Source organism: Tenrec ecaudatus, chromosome 12 (assembly GCF_050624435.1).
Source record: "Tenrec ecaudatus isolate mTenEca1 chromosome 12, mTenEca1.hap1, whole genome shotgun sequence".
Classification (NCBI taxonomy): Eukaryota; Metazoa; Chordata; class Mammalia; order Afrosoricida; family Tenrecidae; genus Tenrec; species Tenrec ecaudatus.
The window spans coordinates 55,537,116-55,549,530 of NC_134541.1; the positions used below are offsets into that span (position 1 = coordinate 55,537,116).

Genomic DNA, 12,415 nt, shown 5'->3' on the forward strand with positions numbered 1-12,415 from the left:
GTGCCAGCAATGAGATGCTTATGCGCTCACTGATTTGGCTTGCCTCCTGCAGGCAGCGTCATTGCATGCATTTTGCGAGTTTGAGGAGGACTTTGTAGATCGGTGTCAGACCAATGGCCTAATGTCGGACTTACAGGCTTGGACTGGAGTTTGTTGGGATGCTTTCTTAGGGAAACACTTATGCTTTATATAATTTCTCTCTTGTATACATGTGAGCTTCTGTGGATTTGTTTCTCTAGTCTACCCAGACTAACACAATTTTGAACCACATGGTTGGCAGTTCAAAACTACGAGCCACACTATGGGAGAAAAAAACTGAGTTTTCTACTCCTGAAGAGTCAGTCTCGGAAACTCACAGGGGCAGATGTAACCTGTCCCATAGAATCACTATTTAACCCGAATTGACTCGATGGCAGTGAGTTTGGTCTGGTTTGGTTGGTAGTCCATGGCATGTTTAATTATTCTTCATTAACGATATATCCAAAGGCATGGGTCCCTTTGGTCTTCAGTATTCATTGTTCAGCTTTCACATGCTTATTCGGCTCCTATACTGAGGTATTAAAGACTGAATAGTCTTTGACATTCATCAGAATCCCAGTCTCCTTTATTTTCAAGAGGCAAAGAAATGCCATCTGCACACCATAGGCGGTTAATGAGTCCTCCTCCACTCCCGATGTCATCGTCTTCTTCATATTACCCAATTTTTTTTTTTTGCTTAACTAAAAGTTAATTTTATTTTCACGTGTCACAATACAAACAAAAATCGTTTTGTTCTGCTTTTTGTCCACTACTCCACTCCAAAAACTATTCTTTTGAGAGAAAGCGGGAGCAGGTCTTCCATGTTGTGCTGTTAGAAAACATCCAGAGCCGCAGCACCAGCTCTCCGGGAGAAGGGGTACTGAGTAAGAAAATTGATACAAGGAGGCTGTGCGCTGCCTTTATCTCTCTGGTCGAGTCATTCCTGGCCAAGTGGGCACCATCATAGGACGGGCTGGGGGCCGCATCATTGGGGGCCCAGGCATCATTGGCATGTGGCCCCCCATGGGTGGCCTCATTCCAGGAGCGGGTCCCACTGGCATCATCCCAGGAGAAGCAGGGCCCATCATTGGCATCATGGGGGGCCCCCCATGTGGGGAGCCGGCATCATCCCAGGGGGGATGGGATCAGGGCCCCTGCTGGAGGAGGAGCAGAGAATGGAGAAGGAGGTAGCTTTCCTTGTTGAAATGCAGCCGTTGTTTTGTCAATCAGACTCTGAGCCTGCTCTTCCATCCATTTCTGATAGTAGTCTTTCACATGCTCTTTGTTTCCTACCACTGCAATGTGTCTTTCTCACAGATGGTGAGTCATGGGTGAGGTATGTATCGCAGTAGTCACAATAAAACTTAGGCATGTTGCTCGACCGACCGTTTGCCACTCCGTTCCGCGCCGCCCCCATATTACCCAATTTTTCTGATTATTTGCTCAACATACAGGTTGGATAAGTATAGTGAAATGATATAACCCTGATACACACTTATCCTGATTCTAAACCATGTAATATCCCTTTGTTCTCTTTGAACGACTGTCTATTGTTCTACATACAGATTCCACATGAGTACAATTAAGTTTTCTGGAATTTACATTTTTTACAATGTTCTCTATAATTAGCTATGATCCACAAAGTTAAATGCCTTAGTACAGTCAATTAAACACAAGTAAACATTTCTATTACTCACTGCTTTCAGCCCAGATCCATCTGATATCAGCAGTTTTATCCTTAATACTATAACTTCTCCTGAAAAATGTGTGAATTTGGGCAGTCCCATTTTATTGTACTGGTGCATAGCTTTTCAATAGTACTCAGCATAGTTATACTTGCATGTGATTTTAATAATATTGTTAAATAATTTCCACATTCTGTTGGATTACTTCAAATTGGAATGGATGCCTACATGGATCTCTTCATGGCACTTGACCATCTAGTGGTCTTCTAGTGATTCTGATTCTGCTTATTAATGGATGTTGAGGCTATTTTTCCTCCTCTTGAGTTGTTCCACATCATCAAAAGAATGTCTTCAGAAATTTCTCCATCATTGTAATTGATTTTGACTCGCCATCAAAGGGACACTCCCAGAATACTGGCATATGAAATATCCAGCACTAAAATTTTGTTATTACTTTTTAGAGGTAAATATCATGATGCAGTAAAGAGCAATGATATTGTTTCATAACTCAAGTTATGCAACAATATCACATGCCAAAAGAGTTGCTGGAGATTATTCAACAAAAGCTGTAGCAGTACGTTGATAGAGAGCTGCCAGACATTTAGGATGGATTAAGAAAAGGACATGGATCAAAGGATATCATTTCTGATGTCAGGTGCATCTTGGCTGAAATCATAAAATACCATAAACATGTTTATTTGTGTGTTATCAACTATGCCAAGGCACTCAACTGGGTGGATTATAAAAAACTATGGCTAACCTTGAGAAGATGGGAATTCCAGAACACTTCATTGTGCTCACGAGGAACTTAAATGTGGATCAAGAGGCAGTTGTGGGAACAGAAAAAGGGAATATTGTATAATGTTGTGGAATCAACTCTATGGCACCTAACAATAATATCACAAATTTATAATTTATTCTTATATTATACAATGTTAATATACAAATTAAGTATGAAATTACAAATTAAGTAGGGCAACAATGCTTCTACCATACACAAAATTATGAGTGTAGTTTGACCAAATAATTTCTTATAAAGAATATTCTATATTTATTTATTATATAAGGAATCTTGGATCACAAAAGTTAAGCACTCATCTACTGACCAAAATTACCTTGGTGAACTGTGGGAGAAAGATGTGGTCATCAACTCCCAGAGAGAATACAGGTTGGGAAATCTTGTGGTGCAAGACTGTTTTTTAATAAATAGAGTCTCAGTGACTTGAAAATCAACTCAAAAGCACTTAAAAATCATGGAACAATAATAATGCATGTATTGCCTTCACGGCCATAGCAATTGTAATATGACTGTAGCTACTAACCTGCAGAAAGAAGAGTAAAACAGGTTTTCATACTAGTTCAAAGAAAAGCTATACTGATATTTATCATGAAACCCACATTTTAAATTTTATTGAATCAAGGCTAAAACATTTATGTTAGTAGATCAAGAGAATTGCAATACTGTTCAGGATATTGGGTTCTTTTTTCATGAATCTTATGTAAAATAAATATTGATTTAGAATTTAAAAATACAGTTTGCCTATTTTTGTAAATAAATATGAATAGCTTTTCAGTTATTATATGCTCTATTGTTTATACAAAAAATAGATAAGCAAAAATAATCTAACTAGTTAGTACAAAAGTTATTTCTATTGATTAGTACTATTGGTTCAAGGTTGAAATGATCTACTCAACATGTATGTCAGGAAAGACGATCTAGCTCAACTGCTGAATTTTAAAAGATGACTTCTCCTAGAATAACAAAGACAAGTAATGGAAGCTAATTCTTGTTCCAAGTGTCAATGATTTTGAAAACAGGTGTAAGATTACTATCTTTGCTTTATTCACATGCACATACTTACTGACCTGAGAACTTTGAGATTTCATAGTTAAAGCAGTGGTGGAGAATTTGATCAAAGTTTTAATACTGCTATCTCAGTGCACTTTCTTGATGTATCTTTAAGTAACCCCGGTGGTGTAGTGGTTACCCATTGGGCTGCAATCCGGTGGTGGCATTTGAAACCACTAGCAGCTCTGCAGGAGACAGAATGGGCTTTCTACTCCAGTCATAGTCTTGGAAACCCACAAGGGGTCGCTATGACTCAGCATTGACTCAATGGCAGCCAGTAAGGGTGCCTACTAATAGTGAAAGAGAGAAAAAAAGCACAGAGTCGTCGGGAAAATGAAGTACCGAGAGGTGAACTTGAATCCATTCTTTTCTAGGAGTCCTAAGACTTATGTGTAAAAGTTCTAGACTAGCTCTTCCAAAACTACACGAAACCCACTGCTGTTACATCTGACCCAGCAAACTATAGAACTGGGTAGAACAGCCTCATAGGGCTTTCAAGGTTGTAAACCTTAGGAAATCTGAAAGTCACTTATTTTCCAGTTGGTGGATTCCAACTGCCTACATTTTGCTCAGTACCTGATTGCTTTAACCACCGCACCACCAGATAATATTGAATGCTCACAGCCCATTATCTTAAGTGAATGATTTTACTTTTGGAGAAAACAAGAAAAGCTTGCTATAGATTGAGAAGCTCCCTACACCTTATGAAACTGCATCAAAATTAGGAAGAAAGCATTTTTAGAGGTGATTGGAACATAAACAGATATGATTGGATCTTCCTGTTTGGGTTGTCATTGACACTAATCAGATTATTTGTTTACTCAGAATTCTGTGAGAATAATTATCATTTGACCTTAAATATAATAGAAAGAATAAAATCTGTAAACAAGATTGACTCTGCTCTTCTATTGCAACAAAAACAGACCTGAGGCAGGTCACTGTTCTTTGACATACCAGACAACAGTTTCAGGAATTGTTGGAATTATGTTCCCAATGACCCTGCATTCATTTCACAAGCGAGCCATTGCTCTTGACTGCATCACGATTTTTACCTCTAAAATGTAATAACAAAACTTTAGTGCTGGATATTTCAAATACCAGTATTCTGGGAGTGCCATTATTTTGGTTGACAATTTAAACCAGTAATTGCTATTCTTCTCAAGAGAATTTCACTTTGAAGATTGTCCACTGGACTTATCATCCTAGGAGACTGCTGTACTCTTGCATCTCCTTGGAGACAAAGACCTACAAACAACAAATCAATTGAACCCATGAAATACAAAAGACCATCTGGTGGTGGAAGGGCATCTTATTATCATTCCCTCCAGGCAGAATCAGAGTTGTAAAATTTTAGAGCTACAAAACAGCTTTGAAATCTTCAGCCCAAGCCCATCCTTTACAGAAGAGGAAAAGTGAAATGGTTTTCCCAATGTCACAGACTGAGCTAGTGACAGAGCTGAAGCAGGAATCTAGTTTGAGAATTTGTAAGATTCTCATTCATTTTTTCCCCAGTGGATACCATTTGACCTTTGATGCGAAGGGCTACTGACACCACTCTCTGAACAAGTTCAACCAGATTCTGGAACACTCAGGTGTGCAATGAAGTTGATTGTGAATTTATCACATCACCAGAGAGAAAATATAAATTAAGTAGGAGCAGCAATTCTTGTACTGTGGGGTGTATTCAAGTAAGTACACAAAATTCTGAATATATTTTATAAAATCATTAATTATATGATGGACTTTCTTAGGATGCATTATAAATCAATATTTTAATGAAAGAAATATAGGTACTTATTATTTAAGCCAACACAACTGAAACTACAGATAAAGTTTTCCCCTGCCTATTGGGTGTGCAATGGATGGAGAAATAGGAATAGATCTCATCAATTAGTTCATATTTTATTAGTTTCTTATTATGCACCTACAATAGCCTCCAAAGTGATCCTAGAAAGAATAACAAATATAACAGGTATTCACTCAACTGAACACAGTCCAAGATAAAATTGAAGACCTGCTTAATTTTAAGTACCATGGCCTCTGTATTTCCCTTAAAAATGATGAGACTTGACCTCATATATCCCCTGGCCAGTTTCTCTCTGAGAAGTACTATGTATGTGTGGGCAGAAATAAGCTCATGCACACAAAAGGCCTGCCAGTAACCCAAAATTGGTTTCTTAAGGTTTAATAATAAAAAAGCCTGAGATCTGGATAACCGAGGGTGCTCGCGCTGTAATAGGGAGTCACAATTCAGCCCACAACTGCCCAGTTCCAGTTCCTTCCAGCTACAAAGAACAAACACAGACTCTTGGAGGGTACACAAATATTGACCTCTTTATCCTGTAGAGATAGTTCCCTGGCATTTTAAAGATCACATTGTATTTAATTCTTTGTTTTTATCATCACCCATAAAAGTCTTCTCACTGCCATTGTGTCAAGTCTGTAGGAGAGAGCAACATGGTAGAATAAAGTCGAATTGCCTTTGTGGGTGTCCAGGAGCAGAAAGCCAGCCTTTCTCTTGATATAACATATAGCATGTACCACATTATGACTGACCCCTTGAAACTGTTTTAATTTTTAAAACACTAATAAACCTTTTACTAATAACAGACAGCTTTCTTACTTCCTATGTTTTAAATTTTTTATTAGTTCACACGCCCTATTACCTGAAGAAAATGGCCGGACAGAATAATGATTCTACAGTGACTGAGTTTGTCCTGGAGGGATTGACAGATACACCACGGCTCCAACTGCCTCTCTTCTTCATGTTTCTAGTGATATATGCTGTCACTGCAGTTGGAAACCTGGGGATGATCCTCCTCATCGCTTTCAATTCCAAGCTCCAATCACCCATGTACTTCTTTCTCGGTAATTTGTCATTTTTAGACCTGTGCTACTCCTCGGTTGTTACTCCCAAACTCCTGGGAAACTTTGTGTGTGAGAAAAATGTGATTTCTTACAATGGATGTATGACCCAGCTCTTCTTCTTCTGTGTTTTTGCCATTGCCGAGTGCTACATGCTGACTGCCATGGCGTATGACAGGTATGTCGCTATCTGCAGTCCACTGCTCTACAATGTCACCATGTCCCCAAAGGTCTGCCATCTGCTCGTTAGTGGAGTCTATGTCATGGCTTCTTTGGGAGCTATGATCCACACGATTTTCATGACAAGGCTCTCCTTCTGTGCGGACAACATTGTCCACCATTACTTCTGTGATATACTGCCTCTCCTAAAGCTCTCGTGCTCCAGCACCTATATCAATGAGTTTCTGGTGATCATTGGAGGTGGATTTAATATGTTAGTAACCACTGTGGCCATTATCATCTCTTATTCCTTTATACTCTCCAAAATTCTTCGGATCCCCTCATCTGAAAGCAGATCCAAAGCATTTAGTACCTGTGGTTCCCACCTTACAGTTGTTGGAGTTTTATATGGATCCATGATATTCATGTATTTAAAACCAGCATCTAATAATATGGCCCAGGAGAAAGTGGCCTCTGTGTTTTATACCACGGTGACGCCGATGCTGAATCCTTTGATCTATAGCCTGAGGAATAAGGATGTCAAGAATGTGCTCAGCAAAGTCATAGGTATGAGGTGTGAACAACCCTAAGCCAGTTATCAAAACTACTAAAGATCATAATAATAGTCTGCTTCTTTATATTTTTTAAATTAACTAATACATATATATTTTAACATTAGCATCCCCTTCTCATTCTTTTCCTTAGTTATGCCATTAATTACCCTCTTCCTGAGTCGGTGTACAAACACACACATGCACACATAAATACACAGATGTCTATTCCTTGGGCACAGTATCCCATGATATTAAGATTCAGAACATCCTTCATGTGGCTCATGCATGTGAGTTTTGAATAATTCATTCCAGCACCGCCTCTTTCCCTATTGACAAAAACCAGAATGCTTTTCTTTTATTTGGTACAAATTGAAATGATTGACTTCTGTCACTCATAACTAGTTAGATGGCATTCAGAGGATGTGGTGTCACACTTAGGTTAGGACACAAAATAATTTTAAACTTTGATCCTATATTGGTTCCACAATATATATTTATACTTTTTCATTTGAAGAGTCAGATACATGTCCTTCTCCATTTTTGTTTTGCCACATATCTTTCTCCTTTTAAATTCCAAGAAACAGAAATTGTGACAGACCAGTATTAAATGCTAGCGAAGCTACTTTTTGAATTATTTTTATCTTTCTATCAGAATTCATAGGCAACAGATGTGTCTGAAATTTAAATTTCATAACTAATAGATTTCTTTTGGAAATATCATGATACTCAGATCTGGACTTATTTCAAGGAGATAGCCATAATTAATTATGTTATGTGCACAATTTCCTATTTGGTGAGCAGTAAGATAATTATGCTACTCTAAATAATTATATTGTAATTATTTAAATATTGAAACAAATATGCTGCAATTTGAGTGCGTATACACTTAAAGTGTTTGCTGAATTCTTTTCATTTCCCATGGACTTTTGTCTTCCCATAAACACACTAGTCAGAACTCCAAGAGATCCTATGGCTTGCCCTCCAACTTTCCTGCCAAATCTGACTTGATCATTAAATGTCTACTACTATAAATGGATTCTCTGGGCCTGTTTCCACTGTAAAGGGAAAAATGGTGTCAGTTTCTTTCACAAAGTACGTTAATTAGAGTTTCCCCAATATTATGGCAAAGTGGAAATTACTAATATAAAGGAAATGAGTGAATATTAAAGTGGACTGCTTAAGATTTCTCTATCCCCAATAAGTCTTCAGCTCAGAGGTGTCATTAGATAAGCTAACTGTGCTAAGCCAAGAGAACCATTGTACTATTCTGATATGTGCACGTACGCATGCATATCTATATAAAAGTGCCAACTTTCCTGGGATCTAGTTTTTTGGATTGCTATCATGATGAATGAGCACTAAAACTATATCAGGCAGAATTTCAGGGACAAAGATTTGTAATGTATACGGTGATTACAGTTAGTATTGATATGTTCAGATAGAATTGATATTTTTTGAAAATTAATTTCTTTTTCCTGCCTGCCCTAAGGGACACCAGGTTCTCAGAGGCTGGATGACTCAAGACCTTTAGCTAAGCAAATTTATGTTCGTTAGACTTTATAAAGAGACAACTAGTGTAGACAAATACTTTGTATGAGAGAGATTTGTAATATTTGAAATTTGTGTAAGTAAAACCTGAAATTAGACATTAAAAATCAAAGAATTGAAAATTATATCCCTATCTTAAAGTGAAGTTTAAGTATTTTATAAATAATACAGAACAGTGGTTATCCATTATTGTGAGGGATAATAATACACATGAAATGAAAATTGAATTGGATAAAGATGTATTCTGTGTGAGGGAGAATAACTGAAAAATATTCATATCTTGAAAAAACTATGGAAGGCCAGATTCCTCTTACAAACACCACGTAGGAAACACTAGATTAGAGGAGATAACCTTCATCAAAAGATGGAATACTTTATTTTAGGCCCTCCCAAATATCACACTTTCCCAGTGATCTTCCCTTCAGTATCCACTATGAAAATGAGAAACTCCATTTCCTTGGCCACATGTTTTTCTCTGCAAATCCTAATAGAATACTTCTCTGGGAATTCACCTTACCCAGCTCTCAAAACATCCTGTAAATATGAGACAGACTTTGAAAGCTAATTTGATAGAGGAAGGGTGATCATCAGTGCCTATGTTTCTTCTGTTCTCTATTTTTTTAAACAAATTTAACTGTTAGGATTGGCATAGTTATAATTGGGTTCTAAATGACATTCAAAACTGTACAGACAGAAAGGGTACAGCTTCGTATGTGCCTGCATATGTGTTCATACTTAGGTGAAGACATCACAATACATACACTGAACATATCAATCACTCCCAAATAGCTCAGCAAGCATGGTGGTGATGCTTCACCGCCACTGCCGCGCGCCATGCTTCTCAAACGACAACTGGTCTGCTTGCTGATATGGCTTCGTTTTCTTTCCAAAAAGCTTTAATCAAATTAGTCATATAATCTGAACTCCTTTGTGTACTTTAATGTAGCATAACACCATGAGATTCATCCATGCTCCTGCCTGCATCAATAGTTCATTGCTTTTTATGACTGAAGTAATATTTCATTGTATGCATATACTATACCATGCTTATCAATTTACCTGAACATGGAAAGTGGTGATATTTCTAAATTCGGGATAATGAATAAGATTGCTGTTTTGTGCAAACGTATTCACATGAGCACATCTTTTAATTTCTCTTTGAAAATTCCCTGGGAATAGAGCAACTGGCTCATAGAGTAAGCATATGGAACTCCTGACAGCAAAATGGCCGAAAGCTTGCAGTTTAAAGCAGCCCTGCAGCTCCACAAGAGAAAAGACTGGGTGTTTGTTTTCATTAAGAAAATCTCACAGGGCAGTTCTACCCAGTCACATGAGGTTTTGATGGGTCTTAAATGACATGATGGCATCCAAAAACAATACATCAGGTATGCATTTTAAATTGTCATGACTACAAACTGATCCAACTGCATGCAGAAATTATTGGACAAGATTGGTGAGACACAAAATTTCTGCTAAATAGCATTAAATAATGATTGTAGCAGTGAATCAAGAGAAATTCAAGACAGATTCAGAAGATTTATAAAGTGGGATATAATTGCTGACATGAGATGAATCTTGGGTGAAAGCAGAAAATGCCAGAAAGATGTATTTACTCATTTTTATTAAATATACAAGGCATTTGACTGTGTGGATCATAACAAATTATGAATAACATTGAGCAAAATCAGAATTCCAAAACACTTCATTGTGCTCATGCAAAACCAGTACACAGACTTAGAGACCATCTTTAGTAACAGGACAAGTGAATGTAAAACTGGTCTGTATTTAAGAGTAGTTTAAAATCAGAGAAGTTGTGCGTCACATAGTATCTTTTCACCATTTTATTTATTCATTGTGCTGAGGAAATAATCTGAGGAGCTGGATTCGATGAAGAAGAATGCAGCATCAGAATTGAAGGGAGGTTCATTAACAACCTGTGAGACATAGGTGACACAACCTTGTTTGTTGAAAGCCAGGGGAACCTGATCCACTTGCTGCTGACGATCAAGAGCTGCAGGCTTCAGTATGACTTACAATGGAATTTAAAGAAAATAAAAATCCTCCGGCTAGACCAATAGGTAGGGTCCTGATAAACAGCAAAGAGAGAAGTTGTCAAGAATGACACCTTGCTTGGATGCACAAACAATGCTTGGGGAACAACAGTCAAGAAATCACAGGACATATTGCAATGGGCAAATATTCTGCACGAGACATCCTTTCAAGGTTGAAAAACAAAGATATCACATTGAGAACTACAAGGCACCTGACGCAAGTCATATATTTCCTGTTGCCTCCTATGCATGGGAAATTGGACAATAAATAAAAATGATGAAGGAGAATTTGATGTTGAAAAATATTGAAAGTAATGGGGCCTTCCATAATAACAATATGTCTCGGAAGAAGTTCATCGATAATCCTCCCTGGAAGCAAAGATAGCAAGACTGTGTCACATGCTTTGGACATGGCCCTGGGGGGGGGGGTCATGCTTATTGAAATGGAGGGACAGTAAAATCTGAGGAAGGCCTTAAAGATATAGGTTTACACAGGGGCTGCAACAATGGGCTCAAACATAGCTACGGGCAGTGGGTTCTTCTGGTGTCCATAGGGGGATTATGAGTTTTTACCCACTTGACCGCACATAACAACAATTAAATATTGGCTTTCTCTGATTTTGAGTACTGTTGAACATTCTTCATATGTTCTCTGATCATTTTAAAGCTCTTTGTTCATATGCACATATGCATTTTACAATTCTTATTTTTCAATTAAATTCAATAATACTGAAAGGTAGGAAGATTACCAAATGCCCACATTAAACAAACATTAGCTGGCCATGAAAAACATAAAAAGGGGGGCGGTGAAGGGGGTTGGAAGAAATCAGGCACACATTAGACACCAAGGGGGACAATCCGTGCTCAGACCCAGGTCACCTAGGCACTGGTGAGGTCAACCTGGTCATGCATACAAGGCACCAGCAACATTACATCACACATGCACCTGAACTCAATCACGAAGAATGGCCAATACCCTCATCTCCCTCTCCCTCGCCCTCCCACCAAGTGGAAAGAGGAGGGAATAAATAGAGACTAGGGCAGGCCTCTCTCTCAGGTCAGGAGCAGGATCTCTCTCCTGTACGCTGCATGCATGCCCTCTCAAGACTTGCCCTCTTTTGGGGGTTCTGGAGTTCCTCTTTTGGTTCTGTGGACTCCTCTTAATGGCCATTTTCCACGTGGGATTTTATGCTCCCGTGAAGCGGCCATTTTCGGTCATGAAATTTCCCACCGCCCCTGCCATGTGGCCTTGAACGCTCTCCAGGGATAGAGTGTGCTGTTTAAAAGGTCCCTTTCCCGCATAAAAGTTACTTGGATATAAAAGTGAGACTGCCACGTGACTTCTTTCAATGTTGAGAAGCAAGAACCAGGGGAAATCATCCCAGAAACCTAATACACAAATTATATACAATAAATTTTTACCTACCATGCATTTTAGAGTTGCGACAAATATAGATACCACTAACATAAGTACCACAATCAAGATGTAAAACATTTGTCTCCCCGGAGAGGAAGATTTTGAGCAATTCTCCCATGGTACTGTAGAGTCAGGACAGTCCAAAACCAGTAGGTCAGGGGACATACTGGAAATCCGACCAGGGTGTTTGCTGATAATCCTGAGGCACGGTTTTGCTCATTTACCTTGTGGAAGAGAATGGCAATCTGATTCTTTGTGAAATAGATTAT

The 12,415-nt window shown here is 38.3% G+C and overlaps 1 protein-coding gene and 1 pseudogene across 1 annotated transcript; one reads left to right on the forward strand and one right to left on the reverse strand.

Moving 5' to 3' along the window:
• Positions 1-938: 938 nt before the first annotated feature.
• Positions 939-1,419, reverse strand: LOC142423014 (U1 small nuclear ribonucleoprotein C-like; annotated as a pseudogene).
• A 4,805-nt stretch (positions 1,420-6,224) lies between these two features.
• LOC142422498 (olfactory receptor 8A1-like) lies at positions 6,225-9,976 on the forward strand. The gene is made up of 2 exons (XM_075527869.1): positions 6,225-7,143; positions 9,948-9,976. Exons 1-2 carry the CDS (start codon positions 6,228-6,230, stop codon positions 9,974-9,976), a joined length of 945 nt encoding a protein of 314 aa, XP_075383984.1. The 5' UTR covers positions 6,225-6,227.
• Positions 9,977-12,415: the final 2,439 nt, after the last annotated feature.